This window comes from Pecten maximus, chromosome 11 (genome assembly GCF_902652985.1).
Source record: "Pecten maximus chromosome 11, xPecMax1.1, whole genome shotgun sequence".
Classification (NCBI taxonomy): Eukaryota; Metazoa; Mollusca; class Bivalvia; order Pectinida; family Pectinidae; genus Pecten; species Pecten maximus.
In genome coordinates this window covers 31,519,802-31,544,040 of record NC_047025.1, presented here as the reverse complement: position 1 = coordinate 31,544,040, position 24,239 = coordinate 31,519,802, and the positions used below count along the sequence as shown (strand labels likewise).

At 36.1% G+C, this 24,239-nt stretch overlaps 2 protein-coding genes across 4 annotated transcripts in view; one reads left to right on the top strand and one right to left on the bottom strand.

Annotated features, from left to right (window-relative positions):
- Window positions 1–12,824, bottom strand: part of LOC117338082 (putative ATP-dependent RNA helicase TDRD12) — a 113,838-nt gene extending 101,014 nt beyond the window's left edge. For all 3 annotated transcript variants that reach the window (XR_004534959.1, XM_033899272.1, XM_033899274.1), the window contains exons 1-3: window positions 12,588–12,824; window positions 9,025–9,119; window positions 8,599–8,646 (exon numbers count right to left, since the gene is read on the bottom strand). Coding sequence is in view for 2 of the 3 variants with exons in the window: in XM_033899272.1 (XP_033755163.1) it covers window positions 8,599–8,646; window positions 9,025–9,119; window positions 12,588–12,764 (320 nt within the window). In the remaining variant the exon portion in view is untranslated. The remainder of the gene's footprint in view (window positions 1–8,598; window positions 8,647–9,024; window positions 9,120–12,587) is intronic.
- A 5,019-nt stretch (window positions 12,825–17,843) lies between these two features.
- Window positions 17,844–22,905, top strand: LOC117337861 (M-phase phosphoprotein 6-like). Its single transcript, XM_033898994.1, has 5 exons — window positions 17,844–18,008; window positions 19,345–19,454; window positions 19,794–19,884; window positions 20,825–20,919; window positions 21,295–22,905. The coding sequence occupies exons 1-5, from the start codon at window positions 17,952–17,954 to the stop codon at window positions 21,434–21,436; spliced, it is 495 nt and encodes a 164-aa protein (XP_033754885.1). The 5' UTR covers window positions 17,844–17,951; the 3' UTR covers window positions 21,437–22,905.
- Window positions 22,906–24,239: the final 1,334 nt, after the last annotated feature.

Here is a 24,239-nt window from a genome sequence, read left to right as displayed (position 1 = left end):
GATGAAATTAAGTGGTAAAATGCATTTTCTAAATTTTCTGAATGCGTCTAATGTAATGGTCACATGTAGGTCCATTAATTTTGTATACCTGTATATATATAATGGCCATTACACTTTTGTTTGTAAAAACGTAATGGCCATTACCATTGTGTTGATCTTGAAAAAGTTTTTGTACTTTAAAAGTAATGGTCATTATACAGTCAAACTTCGATGTTTCGAAGTTCAAGGGACTAACAGAAAAACTTCGAAACAGCGGGACTTCGAATTATTCATGGTTGACAATAGATCGATGTTTTCTTGATAATGACCATATATGTAATGTTACATGTCCTCGGTGTCTTCGTGATGATCGTCGCAAACAAACAAACTATGTATCGGTTACAAAACACTTATATCGCGTTTAACAGATAACGAAAAAGAAGTACAATGCACACTTACGTAAGTTGTTAGGCTTTTCTGCTAAAGACACGTGCGGTTACGTTATGTGCATATGAAATACAGAATGCCGATCGGTTGAAGAATGCATGATTGAATGACAAATAATCGATTTACTTGGATATTTATGTATAAGTTTGCAATGTGACACTTATGAGTGAAGACATCGCTAATTGTTTGTGTTTAAAATTGGTCCGCTTGTTTTATAGTTCCGTAAAATTTACTCACCGACCGCTGATTTCAATGGCGGCGAAGATTATCAGAGACGACTACCGAAATGTTTTACCGCAGTGATTAAATGTCATGGCTTCTAAATACACCTTTTATCTATCAATTTGGTCTGATTATTAATTAACCCCATGATCGGGAGTGACAACACACGCTATATCGTTATCCCTATTGTCAGTCAGGGCATCTAGGGGAGAAGTGTGAAATCTTGCCGCGGGGGTCACGACCAACACCTGTCCAGTGGTCAGTACAGGTAAACTTTTGTTCGAATCATGAGAAGTCAATTACCTATGACATCATAGCTAACGGGCCATGAAAAAAGTTCGATACATCGAAAACTTCGATTTATAAAAATTCGAATCATGCATAGGTTCGTTAGTAGCGTTATATAGTAAGGAAATTCGGGACCAAGCAAAAAGTTCGATACAGCGAGAAATTCGAATCAACGAAGTTCGAATCATCGAGGTTTGACTGTATTTGTAAAAATTATGGCCATTAAAGTGTATTTTCTTGTAATGGTCTTTTAGTTTTGTACACCTTTAATGGCCATTACACCTTTTCTGACGAAATGTAATGGCCATTACAGAGTACACTTCAGAAAGTAATGACACCGTTAATGGGCATTACAAAATTGGTTTTGCTCCAAACCTAATGGCCATTACATTACACCAAAATGTTTAATGCCCATTACACCATAAGGTTTGATGCCCATTACATTGAAAACTAATTATTGATGGCCCTATTACATGGTAATGGCAATTACTTAGTAAAAACTTTAATGGGTTTGTAATGGGCAATTTGACAGAAGTGATAAGAGTTAATGACTATTAATGTTTTTGTCAAACCATTAAAATCCTTAAAATGCATTTAAATTTTATTGGGTTTTTTTCAGACCCATTAATTTTGTACCTTTAATAGTCATTAATGTTAAATCAAAGTACTGAAAGTACTGTAGGAGGCGTTTGTCAGATGTAAAAGGAGATATTTGAAATAAAGCAAGAATACAAATTAAACTGATATCAACATGACTAAACATTTCCACTTAAGTGTGTCAAACCAACTGGACATAATGGTTTTCACAGTCCTGATGAATGTAATGGTTTAGACTGTTCCGATATACATAATGGTTTTAACCATCTTAAAGTTTCAAACCTACTTCTAAAAGTAGTTAAACATTTCTTATTTCAATCAAACCTTTACTTAAGAAGTCAAACATTTTAAATTTTTTCAAATCGACTTCTACTTAGGTACATGTCATTAACATTCATACTTTAAACCATCTTTTATATTTAAGTAGTTCAAAATTTGCATTTATGTGTTTAAAACAAACTTATATTTTACAGGCCTGGGTATTAGAAATGTCGAAACAATATGATATGCATTTCGATATGTTATAACAATACACGATATGTATTGAAAATACAGGGAGTGTCTGCTACTTTTTTTGTTGAAAGTGTGCAATGTCTTTCAATATCTTGTAAACAAAATTGTTTATTCCTTTCTATTTTGATCTTAGAATAATATCAAAATTAGATTGACGGCTTTTAAAAGTTATTACACTTTTTTTTCAACAAAGACCTCATTTGTTAAGGACAATTATTTTAAAATTAGATATCAATTCCATCTATTTTAATAGATCCAATGTCAATATTAACAATAAACTGTGATTTGTGATTTGTTGCTTTTTAATTTACCACCAAGATGTAGATAATAGCCTAGTAGCTATAGGTACTGTATATAAATATACAGCGTTTTACATGCAAAATATTGAAGAAAACTTTCATATTTGATATCAATTCAATATGATTGTATAAGTCCCTTGGGGTGGGGAAAGAACCCTGGGCCTATTTTTACATCAGGATTGTGTTCATCTCTTGGTCAATTTGGCTTAATTGACATAAATAACTTCTTCTCTGAAACTAAGCAATCGATATAGCTCATACTTGACTGGTAGCATCATTTTGGGTAGGGATTCAAAATTGTAAAAATGGTGGGGTTGACCCCTGGGGGGCAGGGTCAAAAGGGGTCAATTGGTTTCTCTGAAACTAAGTTATGGATATAACTCACATTGGTGTGGTAGCAATCCCTATGGGGTTGTACCCAAAGTCAATTTCATTTCATGGATTAATTGCACAATTTGGTATAAAACCTACATTTGTATGGTAGCATATATGGTTATGGGGTGGGTATTCAAAATTGTACGAATGCTGGGGTTAACCTCCCGGGGGCTGAAGGATGGGACCAAAATAGGTCAATTTCGCTAAATTGACATTTTTAGAATAACAATAAACCAATGTACATGTACCCATATAAAATGCTTATGATATATTGACATAGAAATACCAGCGACAAATTAACTTAAGCATCATTCTTGTTTCATATCTCATAAAACCAGGTGAGCGATACAGGCCCTCTGGGCCTCTTGTTTTATCTGTGAAACCATTCAGATCCCAACTCCATAATCTTGCTGGACACTCCTTTTGAGCCAACAATTGAATTGCAATTTATGGATAATTTTTAATTTTGGCAAGAAAACATTCTTTAAAGGGCATGTCTGCATCATTTTTAATAATTTACCCTTGAAACTTCGCACACACCTTCATAAGAGCCGGTTCTTTAAAATGTGAATGAAGGTCATGGTCAGAGAGATAAACTCAATATTTGTAGCCAGTCACACATGTTACATGTATCTGTTTGCCAAATATCCAGCCTTTATGTGTATGTGCAGTTTTGGGTCATTTTTTCATTTTGGTAGGAATTTCTTTTTAAAAGTGCCATATCTGCGTCATTTTGATTATTTGACCTTGATACATTGCACACACCTTTAGAAGGGCCGATTCTTTAAAATGTGACCCAAATTAATAATTTTGAAAGAACTTTGAATTTTTTTCATCATTTGACCCCCGTGACCTTGAATGAAGGTCAAGGTCAAATATAAGTATAACATTTGTAGCCAGCCATACGTTATCGATGCGCCAAACATCAAGCCTTCATGTGTATATAGATAAAAGAGCAGAAACCTTTATTCTGCAATTTTGGATTATTATTTAATTTTGGCTGGAGAAAATAGCTTTATGATTCTTTTCCAAGTGCCATATCTTTCTGCCTTATTTTTATCTGATGACAATAAAATATGCACATTCTGTTTCAGTGGACTATGTTCTTTCATATGAAATGAAAAAAATAATCAATTTGAGATTTTTATTTTTGACATTCGAACCCATAACAAGTCGTTGGCCTTGACATTCTCTGACAATATGTCATTGAGAAAAGTTTGCCCTAACCACGTGCTAACCAATTTCCAAATAAAATGAAACAAATTATGCTAAAATATGTGTGATGAGTTTCCTATATAAACTATAGTAAAATGTATCCTCTCCCCAGGGAGAATGCGACACATAGAGGGCCATGAAATTAACAATTTTGATAAAACAGCTGAAGAACCTTTTGTACACCATTCTGCGATATCTTGGTCTTAAGAAGAAGACCGACGCATGACGACAGATCAAATTATAATGGTGTATATTATGAGCTGAATGTCAAAGGATTGTAAACTCTGTACAAATTGTATTATATTATCAGGCAGTCAGCCTAAATGTATGTTTCATATCTACCATATTAGAAGTTTGAGGTTTTGTACGATATATATATATACTTAATTTGTACACATACATTAAATGAGTTAGCTGCTTTCATAAATTAAGATGTTTTTTCTAGAGTTTACTAGGCCGGATGAAATATGATCATGAGCAATCAGTATGGTCAATATGTGATTTGATAAAATGCCTCTCGTAGGTCAACCACTCATGATCACTCAACTTCTTTTTGTAGGAGTCAATATTATATGTACGAGAATTAAACTCTCGCGATGTCTGTTGCACATAAGTACAAAGAAATACATTATCACTTAAGCCGAAAAAAATCACACTTAAGTAGCAATAACACATAATAGTCGAAAACCCAATATATGTTATCAGTGATAAGAAACAGTACTTATAAGCATTTTTGGCAATTTATCCTGAAACAGCTATAGCCTTCCATATTTGACATCCCACAGATTGTTGCTTGTATATATATATAGTTTTAAAGGTCAACATTGGAAAAAACCTAAATGGTTATACATGAATTCATAATAAATAGAATTATTGACAAACAAGTTTCATTTATTTTCACACTTTCTGGAGACCAATAAGGAGATTGATGATTATTTTGATGAAAATCAAACATTTTTAATTAAATTTCAAAAGCAAATATAGATTTATTTTGAAAGTTATGAGGAATATTGATATTTGAGAAAGTCTTATATTATATGGATTTGATATCGATTGCCAATAGATATACATGTATTTATCATTTTACATGAAAACAACAAAAAGTTATATTACATGAAAACAACAAAAAGTTGTACTAATAGGTTAAAATGCAATTGGTATACATTTTGTTAATCTACAATTACTTTGTATTGTTTAAATATTCTATGTAATACAAACATTGCACAGCTTGGTGTATACAAATGTATATATATATTACATGAAAACATTTGAAAAGGTTGAATCGTGAGCTGAATAATATATAAATAAGACAAGCTGGTTCAATAATAATTTAGCATTTTCATATATATTACGAGCGCGAGTAGCTACTGCAGTAAACCTTATCACAGAAATCCAGATTTTGTATATTGTCTCTGTCGGGGAAGGTACAGCACAAATGACCACCACGACAGATATGTGCCAGTTTTCTTAGTTTTAAAAAATAAACGATCGAATTCCATCACGCCATCACGTAAGTCTACCGATTCATGGATTTGAAACACAGGGACTTCGATCAGTTATCGCAGTAATCCGAAGGGTTCTGGGGTTGATATCGCCTTAAAGCTGATTAAAGTTTGCATATAGTATATAGCAAGATCGTCAGAAAATTCGGACTATAATCGCAGTAGATATTGTGATTTTGTGGTCTGGCCAGGCTTGAACAACTTACCGTAAACAGTTTCGTCCTAAATAAACAAACACTTATTTCAGTGAGTCAACAAACAGATTTAAACTTTGTAAGCAACTTGCCTTTAATTCATGTTGATAGATATTAATTTCTAGCGACAAACATCATTTTGATGCTTCGTGTGAAGCCCGTGTCCACGTGCTTCCATTTTGACAGAGTGCTCGCTCACGTAAACAGACGGAACACGTGATCGCTAAATATCGGACTAAATCTCATAAAATCTCGTGAACAAACTACCAAGTTGTAAACAAAAGAAATGTTGTTAGCCAAAACCTGGAGGGTATTATGAAAATCAGGAATTTGTTTATGCTTGGTTGTTATGCCATCCTTATTTCTAGTAGTTAAACAAGTGTCCTCTGTAAGGTAACGTCAGAATCTCGCAGTTATCTCCCTTCAAACAGTATTTTCAATATAGATTTGCAAAAATCGATGCAGGTGTAGATATTTACAAGACATTATTATTATTGTTTATTCAAAATAATTCCTGAAATGTTCAAAACATTATCAGCATAGTTAATACATTTCTGTGCACATCTACTTTGATTGACGGACTACAATGACGTGCCTCATACTTGGAACTAATTATAAGCGAATCATTACCCCTAGTTACAGAAATTACCACCAGAGGTCTCAAATTCCGGGCTTCCGCCGAAGAGAAATTTATACTGAATATACCTTTTTTCATGTAAAAGCACTTTATTTGTAGTCTTGATAGTTTTCATAAATGTATATATAGTTCAACTACATCATATATGTACCGAAAGAAACTACAAAATGAACTGTGAAGGGAAATATAACGAAAATGAAAGTGAGAGATTGTGACGTCACAACTCGTAGGTGATTGTAATATGGCAGGCGTAAACGCCTCCATAATTAAAAGCCATTATTAAAATAATTAATGATCATTATAAATGTTTTGTTAATAGCCATTAAAATGTATTAATTAAGTACCATGAACTAATTGATTTGTTTCAACCCTTTGATGATCATTAAAATTGAAAACTGTCACATTTAAAGACTATCAACTTGTATTAAATTTTTTCAATTAATAGCAATTAAAGGTACAAAATTAATAGCATGATTGATGGTTTTATGATGGGAAATTTTAATGGGGTTTTTAATGGCCATTTTAAGGGCTTGGGTATGCAGTAGTGAGGCCCAGAGGGCCTGTATGTATCGCTCACCTGGTTTCATGAGATATGAAAAAAGAATGATGCTTGAGTATATTTGTCGCTGGTATTACTATGTCAATATATATCATAAGCATTTTATATGGGTACATGTACATTGGTTTTATCTTAATACTAAAAATGCCACAAAGTGCATTAATCCATTAAATGAAATTGACTTTTGGCGCTACCCCATAGGGATGCTACCACACAAATGTGAGTGATGTCCATTGCTTAGTTTCAGAGAAGAACTTGTTTAGACCAATTGACCCCTGTTTGACCCTGCCCTCTGCCCCCTGGGGGGTCAACTCCTTCATTTATACAATTTTGAATCCCTACCCCAATAAGATGCTACCAGTCAAACCATTGCTAAGTTTCAGAGAATAAGTTGTTTAAATCAATTTAGCCAAATTGACCCCTTTTGGCCCCACCCCTCAGCCCCCTGGTGGCCCGGGTCAACCCCAACATTTGTACAATTTTTAATCCCCACCCCATAACCATGCTACCATACAAATGTGAGTAATATCCATTGCTTAGTTTCAGAGAAGAAGTTGTTTAAACAAATTGAACAATTTTGGCCCCGCCCCTCAGGCCCTTTGGGGGGTCAGCCCCATCATTTGTACTATTTTGAATCCCCACCCCATAGGGATGCTACCAGTAAAATATGAGAGATATCCATTGTTTGGTTCCAGAGAAGAAGTCAATTATATCAATATAGCCTGATTGACCACATTTGGCCCTGCCCCTCAGGCCCCTTGGGGGGCAGCCCCATCATTTGTACAATTTTGAATCCCCACCCCATAGTGATGCTACCAGGCAAATATGAGCGACAGCCATTGCTCGATTTAAGAGAAGAAGTCGTTTATATCAATATAGCCCGATTGACCACATTCGGCCCCGCCCCTCAGGCCCCTGGGAGGTCAGCCCCATCATTTGTACAATTTTGAATCCCACCCAATAGTGATGCTACCAGGCAAATATGAGCAATATCCATTGCTCGGATTCAGAGAAGAAGTCGTTTATATCAATTAGCCCAATTGACCACATTTGGCCCCGCCCCTCAGGCCCCTGGGGGGTCAGCCCCATCATTTGTACAATTTTGAATCCCCACTCCATAGTGATGCTACCAGACAAATATGAGCGATATCCATTGCTCAGTTTCAGAGAAGAAGTCGTTAATATCAATATAGCTATATTGACCCATTATGGCCCTGCCTCTCAGGCCCCCAGGGGGTCAGCCCCACTATTTGTACAATTTTGAATCCTCACCCCATAGTGATGTTACCAGGTAAATAGGACCAACATCCTTTGCTTGGTTTCAGAGAAGAAGTCGTTTATATTAACAGAGCCAAATTGACCCCTTTTGGCCCCGTCCCTCAGACCCCTGGGGGGTCAGCCCCACCATTTGTACAATTTTGAGTCCCCACCCGATAGGGATGCTTCTGACCAAATTTGGTCAAATTCTGATCAGTAGTTATGAAGAAGAAGTCAATTGTTGACGGACGGACGGACGGACGGACGCTACGGTATGGCATAAGCTCACCTTGGTCCTTCGGACCAGGTGAGCTAAAAATTAATCCAAGTGCTTTCAATCACAACATACCCAAGCATGACCAGCTTCACCAGGACCAATATATGACCCACTTACAGTTGAAGCTAGGATATGTTGATTGAAACCACTTGGATCAATCAATATCTGTAGGTGTGATCTGTACTTTATAATTAAATTTCCTACTTTATTCAATGAACCCTGATTTGACAAACTTACCACTTGAGTGGTATGTAATCTGAAACACCATAGTCTAGGAAGTAGCATCTGCAAACAGAAAATATTAAAATCAGCATTCCATAGATCTTTCTGTATATATAACAGGATAAGAAACTTCACTGGGAATCTGCTAACTGTTCGCTTGTTTCATCATCAACTAGACCAATAAGTTTTATCTCAGACTGAAAAGTATTGAGATATTGTAAATGAACGGACATCAATTCATAACGTCTGTGTATTTAAGCATTTTCAAATCTGATTAGCCACTACTTCCTATTTACATCAAACTTTCGATACAACTGCGAAAAATTTGAAAAAAAACCGTCTCACATTATAGTGAACATTAAGCTCAAAGTTGAGCAACCTTGCATATTCAAATAATTTAAGTTTGAAAAATATCAATCAATCATTTAAAGCTATATGTACCTTCCTTCTGGTCCACATCTCCTAGAAAGCACGCCTTTTACCTCAACTCGGCACCATCGGCGATCCGACACGCGCCTTCCAATACAAATTTCTCCCTAAAATTAAAAACACACAAAATATACAATTAAGAAACAACAGATAAAGAGTGCCTAAATTGTTCACTAGAATAAAGGAATGTTAACTTGAGCAATTCCAGCAAACAGTAATTAAAGTAAAGTAAAATATCTTTCAACATTTTGCTTCTTATGTTCCTAGGATGCTTTGAATCAAAATTTATTAAAACATGGTCAGATGTTTAAATTTGGACATGGCCAGGAAGCTTTTACACAAATTACTCTTTCTGGGGACTAATTTTGCCTTGAAAGAAGGTCAAGGTCATCACCTAGGGGTGATCATATCTGATATACCTATAGCTATACAAAATATCCCAGAGACCTTCATTGCATCTCAGCAGTTAGGATGATAGTTTCCTTCCTTCTTTTAACCGTTCGAAAAAAAAAACAAGAGGCCCATGGGCCCTAACGGTCACCTGAGATTTGAAATATTTCAGTTAATTTAATTGACCCTTTTTGGCCCCGCCCATCAGCCCTCAGGGGTCAGTCAGGGCCAACATATGCATATTATCAAACTTTCATCCCAAGCTGATAATGTTAACCAAATTAGAATGAATTCCAATAGAAATCAAACAAATCAGTCAAAAATGTAATTTCCCTATATAAACTATAGTAAAATTTAACCCCTCCCCAGGGGCAAACTTATGACCCCATGGTCATTAAATTTATAAATTTTAGTAGAGCACCTTAAGACCCTTCCAACTATGAAGAGTATTTGATTCTACCTTATTTCGGTCTTGAGAAGAAGACTTTTGAAATTTCAGCCAATTTGACCATTTTTAGCCCCGCCCAGCAGCCCCTCTGGGTCAATCAGGGCCAACATGTGCATACCCTCAAACTGCCATCCCAAGCTGATAATGTTAACCAAATTAGAATGAATTCCAATAGAAATCAAACAAATCAGTCAAAAATGTAATTTCCCTATATAAACTATAGTAAAATTTAACCCCTCCCCAGGGGCAAACTTATGACCCCATGGTCATTAAATTTATAAATTTTAGTAGAGCACCTTAAGACCCTTCCAACTATGAAGAGTATTTGATTCTACCTTATTTCGGTCTTGAGAAGAAGACTTTTGAAATTTCAGCCAATTTGACCATTTTTAGCCCCGCCCAGCAGCCCCTCTGGGTCAATCAGGGCCAACATGTGCATACCCTCAAACTGCCATCCCAAGCTGATAATGTTGACCAAATTAGAATGAATTCCAATAGAAATCAAACAAATCATAGTCAAAAATGTGATTTCCCTATATAAACTATAGTAAAGTTTACCCCTTCCCCAGGGGTAAACTTGAGACCCCAGGGTCATGAAATTCACAATTTTAGTAAAGCATCTTAAGACCCTTCCAACTATAAAGAGTATTTGATTCCAACTTATTTCGGTCTTGAGAAGAAGATTTTTGAAATTTCAGTCAATTTGGCCCTTTTTAGCCCCGCCCATCAGCCCCTGGGGGTCAGTCAGGGCAAACATGTGCATGTCATCAAACTGTCATCCCATGCTGACATTGTTTACCAAATTAGAATGAATTCCAATAGAAATAAAACAAATAAAAGACAAAAATGTGATTTCCCTATATAAACTATAGTAAAGTTTACCCCCTCCCCAGGGGCAAACGTGGGACCCCTGGGTCATGAAATTTACAATTTTGGTAAAGCACCTTAAGACCCTTCCATCTATGAAGAGTGTTTGATTCCACCATATCTGAGAGTAGAGAAGAAGATTTTTGAAGTTTTAGTCAATTCGACCCTTTTTAGCCCCGCCCCTCAGGCCCCTGCGGGGTGGGGACCATATAATTTACAATTTTGGTTGACCTTTAGCCATAGAAGCTTCCTGCCAAATTTCATTGAATTTGGTTTAGGGGTTTTGGAGAAGAAGTCGAAAATGTAAATTGTTTACGGACGCACGGCGGACGACGCACGACGCACGACGACGGACAAAAGGGGATTAGAATAGGTCACTTGAGACTTTGTCTCAGGTGACCTAAAAAATCTACATATCAAATTTGAGAAATCTCCATCCAGAACTCTCTATAAGTAATAAAGATAACAAACTTCAACTAATACATTGAAAGCTGCTATGAAATTCAAGAAAGAACTACCAGAAATAACATTACCAAACTTGAAATGTTATAACTGGAAATGGCCACCTGTCGGCCATCTTATCTTCCAATCAGTCTCAAAATTAAAACTACATATGAAATTTGAGAAAAATTCATCCTTTCTGAGAAATGGAGTTAACAAGCTTCAAATGTCAAAATTCAAACAGGCCACCTGTTGGCCATATTTTTCCCAATTGGGAATTACGAACCTATACATGAAATTCGAGAAAACAAGATTAAGTAATTAAACTGCCTATCAAAACATTAATTGTATGTTGAAAAGCATTTGATTGTGGAAGCATTGTTGAAAAGTTTGATAATTTGATCCATTTATGATTCATTATGGATGGAGGCCTGAATCGTCTCAGGTGACCTACACTATAAACATAACAAGAGGCCCATGGGGCCTGTATCGCTCACCTGGTTGGATTAGACCAAATGTCAAAATATTGTTCATATTCAATTTGTTTTATTTGTAAATCTCAAACAATGCTATATATGGTTATAGTGTGGGAATCCGAACTGCTTTAAAGATTAATGAAGTCCAGACTCTCTAAGGTCTGAAAGACCTCAAGAATTGTTTTTAGAACATGCATTCATCACTTTATGACTAGTAGCGATTTAAAGGAATTACCTCTATTTCCCCTATTGGGCCCCGCCCCTTTGGCCCCTTTGGGGTCAGAGTCACCATTTATGTAAAATCTGCTCCCCTTCCCCCAAGGATGTTTCTGACCAAATTGGGTTCAAATCCATTCATAACTTAATAACTAGTAGCGATTTAAAGGAATTACCTCTATTTCCCCTATTGGGCCCCGCCCCTTTGGCCCCTCCGGGGTCAGAGCTACCATTTGTGCAAAATCTGTTCCCCTTCCCCCAAGGATGTTTCTGACCAAATTGGGTTCAAATCCATTAACAACTTTATGACTAGTAGCGATTTAAAGGAATTACCTCTATTTCCCCTATTGGGCCCCGCCCCTTTGGCCCCTCCGGGGTCAGAGCCACCATTTATGCAAAATCTGTTTCCCTTCCCCCAAGGATGTTTCTGACCAAATTGGGTTCAAATCCATTCATAACTTTATGACTAGTAGCGATTTAAAGGAATTACCTCTATTTCCCCTATTAGGCCCCGCCCCTTTAGCCCCTTGGGGGTCAGAGTCACCATTTATGCAAAATCTGTTCCCCTTCTGCCAAGGATGTTTCTGGCCAAATTTGGTCAAAATCCAATTAGAACTTTTTGACTAGTAGCGATTTGAAGCAAATGTTGACGGACGACGGACGGACGGACGACGGACGCTGCGCCATGACATAAGCTCACCGGACCTTCGGTCCAGGTGAGCTAAAAATTGACCTACCTCATTGGGTATGTAACTTGGCAGATAAAGGCTCTCACTGTTGAAAAAGTCATTAATATACTTTTCCAGCTGTTGGAATGCCAAATCATTTGATGATTCTGTCAAGTCTTTCACCACTTTGGCATAAAATAAAGCAGGAGACTTCACCTTCGTGATTTCAATGTCCACCAGACTCATGGCTTTTAAATCTTAAATGCTGCCTGTGATTCTGTTGTCTTATTAACCAAAGCTATACATCATCTAAAACAAACAGGACAAAATTTGTTTAAGTAAAACAAGTGGCCCAGAAGACCTGTATTGCACACCTGGATATTTCAGTGATTATACCAAAACACTTCCCTTTGGACACAAATGACCTTGCCCTTTGACTAAGTGACTTCGACCTATAGTCAGATGATTCCTTGATTGATTCTGGCCAACAAAATATTCATCAGTAAAAAGATACAAAATTTGACCTTGGCTTTTTGAAATAAAGATGGTTCAGACCAAATTTTGACAGAATCCTGACATTGAAACAGAAGTAAGGATTTTAAAGAATTTGATATTTCCCCTATTGGGCCCTATCCTTCAGACTCCTAAGGTTCCAGCCTCAGTTTATACAAAATGGGTTCCCCTTTACCAAAGTATGCTTCAGAAAAATATGCACCAAATCCTTTCCTTCCTACAGAAGGTCTTTAAAGAATTTGCTATACTTCTGTTATTGGGCCCCACCCCTCAGGTCCCTGGTGGGCAGTCCCATTATTTGTACAATTTTGAATCACTACCACCTAGGAATGCTTCCAGTCAAATACAAATGCATACAGTGTATAGCTTAAGAGAAGAAGTCTTTAACAGCAATATATCTCGGTAGTCAGGTTGCTCTCTTTTGGCCCTGCCTCCACGACACTGCCGGAGTCAGCCCTACCGTTTGTACAATTTTGAATCCCTACCACCTTGGAATGCGTCCAGTCAAATATAAATGATATCCAGTGTATATTATTGAGTTTTGCAGAAGTTATTTACACCAATGTAGACAAACTGACCCCTTTTGGCCCAATCACCTAGCCCACTGGGGTGTCAGCTCTACTATATTGTATACGATTTTGAATCCACACCACCCAACAATATTAATGCTTCTTGTTAAATAAGGTTAAAGTTCTATCAGTGGCTAAGAAGCAGTTGTTTGAATAAATTGTTGAAATTTAGACAGATGACAGACGGTTAGATACAAGACAGACGTGGGACAAAAAGTGATTTGATTAGGCCACCATCATCAAGATGGGCTACAACATTAACACTCGCACTCTCCTTTCCGGTCAATACTTATAATAAGCCGAATTATAAACAGATACCACAAAAGACCATACCTGTCATGAAAATCACAAGACAACTGACTACCTAAGGTATGATTAATAATTTGGTTTGTACAAACATAGCAGATGGTACCACTCCAATACACAATTTCCGAGTCAATCAGCTCCCTTCAAAAAAGGAGACAAATTAAAATACACTTCCAGTCTGAAAAACAATATAATGATTGTGAATACAAGATGCAGGGATCCATTTACTCCTATATAACATAAGAGGCTGCTGGTCAGCTCTTTTTCTATCGGATATGATTTTGTTACACAGGGCCTGTCAAAAGTATCTCGCTGTGTAAAACCTCTAACATAGTTGGAGTAGGACCCAGTATACAAGATGCAGGGACACAGTAGAAGTAAAAATACTGATACATGTCAGACTTGTGTAACACATCTCAGTTTTAATTGAAATGTAGTTAGCGACAATCATACATACAGAGAAATAAACTATTGATATAACTTTATAGCTTAAAAACCTGGAACACAAAGTAATACTAAATAATGAACAATTATGAAAACTCCAGCTAATGTAATTGAAGCAACATTTGCTTGGGACTCATAATTTTGGGTTTCCCATCCACAAAATGACGAGAGCAATTTGCCTAATTTTGTTTGGGGCCAGTCACGATCAGCAAGGTCCACTTTCTGAGAAGGTCCACAGGGTTCGCGTTGAAGCATGGAAAATTGAAAGACCCCATTTTTTTCTGAAAGCTCAATTCAAATTATTCACAGGAACCACATTTTATCTGAAAAGGACCCCATTTATGAAATGCCCAGTGCAAACCCTGGTTCATATTTTTCCTGTTTGACAGCAAAAACAATTTTACACCTTCCATATTTGACAAATTTATTAAGATTTCTTATTGCCACATTGCAGCCTAGTGCACAGTAGAAATGTGCCAACATTGTCAATCCAACACACCAAATCTGGCCGGTGGATTTCATTTAAAGGTAATGTAAAGTAGCTTTCATAAATTATATTAGATTTGCATTGTCTTATGTTGGAGTATTAAACTAGTTTTATCATATGCAGTTTGATCAACTTCAAAAAAAAATCAACAAATATTTTTTTTAAATCCATTTTTTTCAAATGATGCTTAAAAACATATATGCGCATTATATGCAGAGATTTACGGTTAGAAATAGTGAAATTGCTGTCATTTCTTCGACACAGATAATCACAAACTTACAAGTTGCATTATATGCACCTGCATATTACTAGGAAACCAAAACTACCAAGGGCGATAACTGATCAGTTCTTTTTCTTTCATCCATATTTTCATGACAATATTCTTGCTTTCGGAAAAACTGTTAAATCTATATGTTTTTCGGAAAAGTGACTACTTTTGGTCCCCAGCGGCTGTGTTAGGAATCCGATGTAAACACGGACAACTGATCGACGCTCTGATTTACTCTGCAAAAAAATCTGCCTGCAGCTACTGATGCATGCGATGCTTAGCCTAGCCATTAGTTTGCACGCTCTCTTTGTCGACACATCGTTTGCGTCTTTTTTTATCCTCGTCTGTTCATATTCTTTTTGCAATAAAATGTAGGCGATTAAAAAAGTCAATAGTTCTCCTCTAGATCAGTCTTTGCATAGGCCTACCTATTTTTCTTCGTTTTTCTTCAGCATGGTGTATAGCTCCTGTCGTTAATAAGCTTGAATTCTCCCATTCGAATAAAGCTTTCCCGTGACACCTTAATTATCACACGTGCCCTGCCTCCACGACACTGCCGGAGTCAGCCCTACCGTTTGTACAATTTTGAATCCCTACCACCTTGGAATGCGTCCAGTCAAATATAAATGATATCCAGTGTATATTATTGAGTTTTGCAGAAGTTATTTACACCAATGTAGACAAACTGACCCCTTTTGGCCCAATCACCTAGCCCACTGGGGTGTCAGCTCTACTATATTGTATACGATTTTGAATCCACACCACCCAACAATATTAATGCTTCTTGTCAAATAAGGTTAAATTTCTATCAGTGGCTAAGAAGCAGTTGTTTGAATAAATTGTTGAAATTTAGACAGATGACAGACGGCTAGATACAAGACAGACGTGGGACAAAAAGTGATTTGATTAGGCCACCATCTTCAAGATGGGCTAAAACATTAACACTTGCACTCTCCTTTCCGGTCAATACTTACAATAAGCCGAATTATAAACAGATACCACAAAAGACCACACCTGTCATGAAAATCACAAGACAACTGACTACCTAAGGTATGATTAATTATTTTGTTTGTACAAACATAGCAGATGGTACCACTCCAATACACAATTTCCGAGTCAATCAGCTCCCTTCAAAAAAGGAGAAAAATTAAAATACACTTCCAGTTTGAAAAACAATATAATGATTGTGAATACAAGATGCAGGGATCCAGTTACTCATATAACATAAGAGGCCGCTGGTCAGCTCTTTTTCTATCGGATATGATTTTGTTACACGGCACCTGTCAAAAGTATCTCGCCGTGTAAAACCTCTAACATTGTTGGAGTAGGACCCAGTATACAAGATGCAGGGACACAGTAGAAGTAAAAATACTGATACATGTCAGACTTGTGTAACACATCTCAGTTTTAATTGAAATGTAGTTAGTGACAATCATACATACAGAGAAATAAACTATTGATAACTGTATAGCTTGAAAACCTGCTACACAAAGTAACACTAAATAATGAACAATTATGAAAACTCCAGCTAATGTAATTGAAGCAACATTTGCTTGGGACTCATAATTTTGGGTTTCCCATCCACAAAATGATGAGAGCAATTTGCTTAATTTTGTTCGGGACCAGTCACGATCAGCAAGATCCACTTTCTGAGAAGGTTCACAGGGTTTGCATTGAAGCATCCCCATATATCCTTTTGAAGCATGGAAAATTGAAAGACCCCATTTTTTTCTGAAAGCTCAATTCAAATTATTCACAGGAACCACATTTTATCTGAAAAGGACCCCATTTATGAAATGCCCAGTGCAAACCCTGGTTCATATTTTTCCTGTTTGACCAGCAAAAACAATTTTACACCTTCCATATTTGACAAATTTATTAAGATTTCTTATTGCCACATTGCAGCCTTAGTGCACAGTAGAAATGTGCCAACATTGTCAATCCAACACACCAAATCTGGCCGGTGGATTTCATTTAAAGGTAATGTAAAGTAGCTTTCATAAATTATATTAGATTTGCATTGTCTTATGTTGGAGTATTAAACTAGTTTTATCATATGCAGTTTGATCAACTTAAAAAAAATCAACAAATATTTTTTTTAAATCCATTTTTTTCAAATGATGCTTAAAACATATATGCACATTATATGCAGAGATTTACGGTCAGAAATAGTGAAATTGCTGTCATTTCTTCGACACAGATAATCACAAACTTACAAGTTGCATTATATGCACCTGCATATTACTAGGAAACCAAAACTACCAAGGGGCGATAACTGATCAGTTCTTTTTCTTTCATCCATATTTTTATGACAATATTCTTGCTTTCGGAAAAACTGTTAAATCTATATGTTTTTCGGAAAAGTGACTACTTTTGGTCCCCAGCGGCTGTGTTAGGAATCCGATGTAAACACGGACAACTGATCGACGCTCTGATTTACTCTGCAAAAAAATCTGCCTGCAGCTACTGATGCATGCGATGCTTAGCCTAGCCATTAGTTTGCACGCTCTCTTTGTCGACACATCGTTTGCGTCTTTTTTATCCTCGTCTGTTCATATTCTTTTTGCAATAAAATGTAGGCGATTAAAAAAGTCAATAGTTCTCCTCTAGATCAGTCTTTGCATAGGCCTACCTATTTTTCTTCGTTTTTCTTCAGCATGGTGTATAGCTCCTGTCGTTAATAAGCTTGAATTCTCCCATTCGAATAAAGCTTTCCCGTGACACCTTAATTATCACACGTGTGTCTTCGTGTGTTCGACATGGCCAGCAACCACACCATCACAGCGCTGGGAAGAAACTGAAGGAAGTTAACTCTGTGGTCATAAATATTATTGTTTACTGTAATTATGGCGGGTGGGCCTGACCAGAAAACTGTCTTGTCAAAAAATGTTCTTCAAATGAAGGTTTGTAATGAGATTTTTAATATTAACCGTATATATCAGTATGTACTTGGGCTACATATCGTAGAGCTTGTAATTAGTTATCGCAGCTAGAACAGCTATAGCCCTAGTTTCCTCTGGCCCTGACACCATGTCTGGTGTAGGACAGGGCTACAACTAGTTCCCAACTATAGTGCAGCTGTAGTGTACTGTATACGTAACACGTGGCCTACACCACAGGGGACATGTGCATGTCTAGTGTTTAATTTAGTAAAAGCATATTTCTAGATAATTTGTTTTTAATATTAGACATGTCACTTATGGCAAGCCGTTTTGATATTTAATACATAATAGTCAATGTGTGTGGCTAGTATGGTAGCATCTTCGCTAACCAAGAGTTATTCGTGAAATAGAGCATAGCATAGAGTAAAAACCCTTGGTTAGCGCAGATGGTGTGGTAGTGACTAGGGCATGAAGTTCAATGCTAAGAAATGTACAGTCCTTCATATTGACAGCAAGAAGCAAACCAGTGTCCAGTAGGCTACCTCTATCTTGTTAGTCAATTTTGGAGTATGGCTGTGTTGTATGGGATCCATACTGCCAATTCAATATAGCTAGCCTGGGGAGAGGGTCTAGCTGTAGCATAAGGCTGTTCACTTCATAACCATTGATTACAAGACCATAGAATTGGGCTGCATGACAAATATGCTAAGGGAACTGGATCTGACACCACTTTTATAGTGCAGGCAAATGCTTTGTCTTACCCTATTCTTCAAAGTTACCACCTTTGCCTTCACAAAACTTCATAACATCAGCGTGTTCTCTTATAATAATACTATTGAAAAGCATTTCGCAACCACAATATGGTTCCAAATGCGGAAAGGGAAGAATAGAAGAACTCTTTCTTCCCATATGCACCATCATCGCCTGGAACCTGTGTGAAGAGAAGACCGTCAATAACACTATTACTGAGACCTTCAAGGACTCGGTCATTCAGGGTCTCCAGTAATACTAAGTGTCATAGATTTTGGAACATGACTGACAAAGATTTTCTATTGTTAATATGCAGTATGAAATAAATCCAGAAACATATTTTATGGATGAAATTATTGTCTGATACCTAGTGTACTACACTATGCTAAACTTATCACCAGTATAGCGTAGTGCAATCATTCATGGATATCCGTCGATGAGATAATTTAAATTAGGTTATACATATGCACTGTTTAATTATTCATCTCCTTAACTACATATATTTCTTGCATAAGTTTATAAATCTACCATGTTATAATGAAGTTAACACACATTATTTACCAAATTGAAGTTTAATGGTTTGATCTATATTGTTGTTACATTGTAGTTTATGCAGCGGAGTGCAATACGTATAGAAAAAGAACTTAACGAGGAAGAAAACAAAGACATTGATGATGAACATTGGGTTTTGGATCTGCCAGCTACTCAAAAACTAGAGTTTGTGATTTTTTAAATTATTTCTTTTAAAGATAAATTTCCATAAAATCCTTGAATCTAATATTCTTTAGTGAACTATACTTCTTGATTGTTTATAAAGTGATTAAGGTAGTGACATGGTTATACTCCTGCCTATTTCTAAATTCTGGTTTAAAATGAATCAACAACTCCATCGAATCTCCATTCATGTGTTATTATGATTTTTCTGGTATTGACCTTTAGCTTGTAATTAATACTAAATTATACATTGTATATTCTGAGGTTTACTTGCGAGGTCATGATACCATGGTGAGATGAATGCAATCAGAAGTTTGAATTTTACCAATTTTGTTGTTTCAGAAATAGATACATCTTTGAACCAAGTCTGATGAGAATTGAAAATCTTCAGTATGGCAGGATGTCATACTGTGGCTTTAACCCAGAAATAGAGGTATGAGAATTTGAGACCCTGTCTAAGTTGGACATTTCATGTGGAAATTTGAATATTTTAGAATATTTCGTACACAGAGGATTTACAGGTTTTAAGATTGCTAGGTTTATCATACTTGCTAACCCATTTTTCCCGCTACAATCTCTCCCCTGAAAATTAAAAAACTTGGTAGGTATGTTTTACAAACAAAATACATATATCACAAAATTTCCATTCAATTAATTAATTCTCCAGACTGTAAAATATATTGGTAACCCACCCCTGTTATTTTTGCTTCTATGTTCAAACCTGCCTTAATTAATTAAGCAGATCCCTCTCAAATGTGACAATATCTTTCAGTGTTATTTACTATATTAGTTACCTGAACCTGCATTAAGAGACCACCTGTCATTTGTGAGCCTAGTTATTGCCTCCTTTGGAAGGTCACTGTATTTATTTTGTTATTCTTGTAAATGTATAGTCCGACCAGAATGACTTGTTGTATTGAAATTTGATTAGCATATTGATTAGACGTGTCTATAGTCATTTAGGGGAAATAGGTACTTTGTATATATACATGTATATCTGTTAGTTATTTATAATGTAACAAACCTTATCATCAGCTGCATCATTTGTATTTATACTGGTCTAGATTTATCGACAAAATTGTTAACATGTATTACATAGTTACTTGAAAATGATACAATCCCTGTGTTGTCAATATAAAACCGTAACAAAAACAAATGATCCAAAACAGCACCCTGTTGGACACAGTAGTATTCCTAATCAATATGTTTTGTTAACACACCTGTGCACAAATGGAACTACCCACTTTGAATATTCCACGAAAAGGTCAACATGACATGTCATACTGGTTTGACTATACTTTGAGTGAAAATTTGTTTCCTGGCTACCAAAATGTCATTACAAAATGTATTGGTATATCTGGATTTGTTGTTAGAAACTGATGAAGCGCCATAACACAAAAGTAGAGCTTGACGCAGCAGAGATCAAGGAGAAGGAGCTAGGTGTGGAGGAGGACGAGATGGCAAACAGGTACTAAACATTTAACATCTTGAAATGACCTTGACATTGACATTGAAAACCCTTACCAGGAATATTTTCATTCTGCTTTTAAGTAAATTTACATTTTCGTTTATTTTATTAATTTTACAACACTTGCGAAAAACCAATTATGACAACTTACTTTAATCATTCTTGTTGGCCTGGTTAGGGGTCTTACTATGGGAGGAAACCAGTCAATTAAACCCATGGAATGAACTGATATCTTTAGTGTTTTCTCTTTAAATTCACATCATGACCAGTAAGTGATGTTTCAATGACTTTATATTAAAAATTGATTACTTGATATGAAATATGTATAATATATTAGGGATCGATCACTTCTATAGATTTTGTTCTTGTTTTCAGGTACCAGTCATTATTTGGGACAATAGCTAAGAAATTCAGCAGCAAAAGAGACCGTGGTCAAATAGAAGAAAATTCTTCTAATTTGGAGGAAAGTCACCAGAAATCGAAAAAACGGAAATTTCTCAAACCTGCAGATGATTGAATATTAAATGTTTTAGTGCCATGTACTTAGGTTTTCTGGCCCTGTCAGCACAAAACAGTGATGATGACGCTGTTTGTCCATTAGTTGATAAAACTGCCAGATAAGATCTGTCACTAGACGTTAGTCAGGAGGCATGGAACCAGTCATTCTTCCTTCAACTCTGACTGGAACATCTTTAAAACTGACAGGTTTTTTGTTTTTTTTAATGTTCCATGTACTTGAAATTGTAAAAAGGTAGTAAAGGTATTGGGGCTAGTTATGAAATATACATGGTTCCACCTCTAATCATGTAAAACATTAATTAAAGCAAAGCCTTTTTATCAGATATATGGCTATAGGAAATCTAACAGCAGGGCTTCCACATATCCCTGGAGAGCCTGTGTTTGACACTCCAGTGTTTGTATTGACTTGTCTGTGTTCAAGTACATGTCTATTAACTTGTGTTTTGACCTTTTAAACTTTCATCAAATTGCAAAAGGTCAAGGTTCAACTGAGGATAAAATTGGAGATAACCTGCAGCATTGTTGATTGTATCGCATAAACTAGTCTGTTTTATCATACCACGAGGCCAAGTCATAAATATTGTGTCACTTAATTAACTAGCCTGTTTTATCATACCACACGGCAAAGTTATGAATATTGTATCACTTGAACTAGCCTGATCTACCACGTCACATGACCAAGTGATAAATATTGTTAAGACACATCAGTGACAACACAACTGTGATGTCACATTTTATGACACCACAACGAATGTGATGTCGTACAATTATCTCTGCAGAGAATGTATGTACTGTTCAAGTCAAGTCGCCTGCCTCACATAGAAATAAATTTGAAAGTTTTTACTGGTACTTATATTCTTGTAAACATGAGTTTGTGATGAATAGAATCTTGCTCTTGTGGCTATGTAATATGATGAAGGCTCATGGCATGTCAAATTATTGACCTTGTTTGTAAATTCTATAATACATAGCCATAAGTGTTGATATTAGATCTCTCTGTATCTAAGTGATAAATATGTGTAGGACAGTTTAAATTATCTTAATTGAAAGATCAATTATATTAATGCCTGTACAAACAATGTGAGAGTGAAATTTTGTCTGCTAGTGCAAGTTTAGTAAAATCTATCTATGAATTCCAATTTAATGGTAAAACTTTTAACCAGGATGTAAGAAGTTGTTTGTGATAAGTGAAAAAAAATATTTTAAAACTATTTTCCCAAATATGGTTTCAGACGGTGCTTCTTCAAATGTGGATTTTATCAGGTTTGAATAATGAAATTGATAAGTTATTGGTAATGTTAACTATTTTTCTATCCATACATGTCCATGAAATGCAACTGTTCATGATATATTTGTATATTTATATACATTAGAATAGAATGCCATTGCTAATATATCCATTCATGCAATTTTATGTATACATGCTATGCTCTAGTTATGTCAAATGAAATTACAATATACATCAATTATTGTTTTGAGTTTTTATTTTACACCAAAACAACATACAGTTAAAATTGTGTACACACTAGAATAGGTCCAGATACACAGTCTGTATGTAATTCTCAGGTCCCTTGCACATCATTAGATAATATCCCCTGACTGGCCAATCTCCGTTAAGCATTCCGATTTAAACATGAAGACACAGGTTTAGGTGGCGGTATGCAAGGGTGGCGATAGGTCGCGGGTAGACTATGCATTATAGAACCCTTAAATATTGCTGTGGTCCTTGCACTTTATGAAAAGTACAAAAAGATCGTGTTTTGGGAATCGCACACTATTTTCCTTATCTAACCTCTTTTTTGACCACAGTACTGCTTGGCACACATACAGTCAGACTTTCTTAAATATCAACAGTCCAAGAAACGTCATAATACTGGATACACTGGAATGTTTATCTGCTACATATTACTTATTAAATTTGTGTGTAATACGGAAAGTATCTCGTATGTTATTGTACTGGAGACCGTTAGGTTACATCAAAGTATCTTGCTCGTTATTGTACTGGAAACCGTTGGGTTACATCAACGTATCTCGTATGTCAGTTACTGTACTGGAGACCGTTAGGTTACATCAAAGTATATCGCTCGTTATTGTACTGGACACCGTTAGGTTACATCAAAGTATCTATCTCGTTATTGTACTGGAGACCGTTAGGTTACATTAAAGTATCTCGTATGTTATTGTACTGGAGACCGTTATGTTACATCAAAATATATAGCTCGTTATTGTACTGGACACCGTTAGGTTAAATCAAAGTATCTATCTCGTTATTGTACTGGAGACCGTTAGGTTACATCAAAGTATATTGCTCGTTATTGTACTGGACACCGTTAGGTTAAATCAAAGTATCTATCTCGTTATTGTACTGGAGACCGTTAGGTTACATCAAAGTATATTGCTCGTTATTGTACTGGACACCGTTAGGTTAAATCAAAGTATCTATCTCGTTATTGTACTGGAGACCGTTAGGTTACATCAAAGTATATCACTCGTTATTGTACTGGAGACCGTTAGGTTACATCAAAGTATCTCGCTCGTTATTGTACTGGAGATCGTTAGGTTACATCAAAGTATCTATCTCGTTATTGTACTGGAGACCGTTAGGTTACATCAAAGTATCTCGTATGTTATTGTACTGGAGGCCGTTAGGTTACATCAAAGTATCTCGTATGTTATTGTACTGGAGACCGTTAGGTTACATCAAAGTATCTCGTATGTTATTGTACTGGAGACCGTTAGGTTACATCAAAGTATATCGTATGTTATTGTACTGGAGACCGTTAGGTTCCATCAAAGTATCT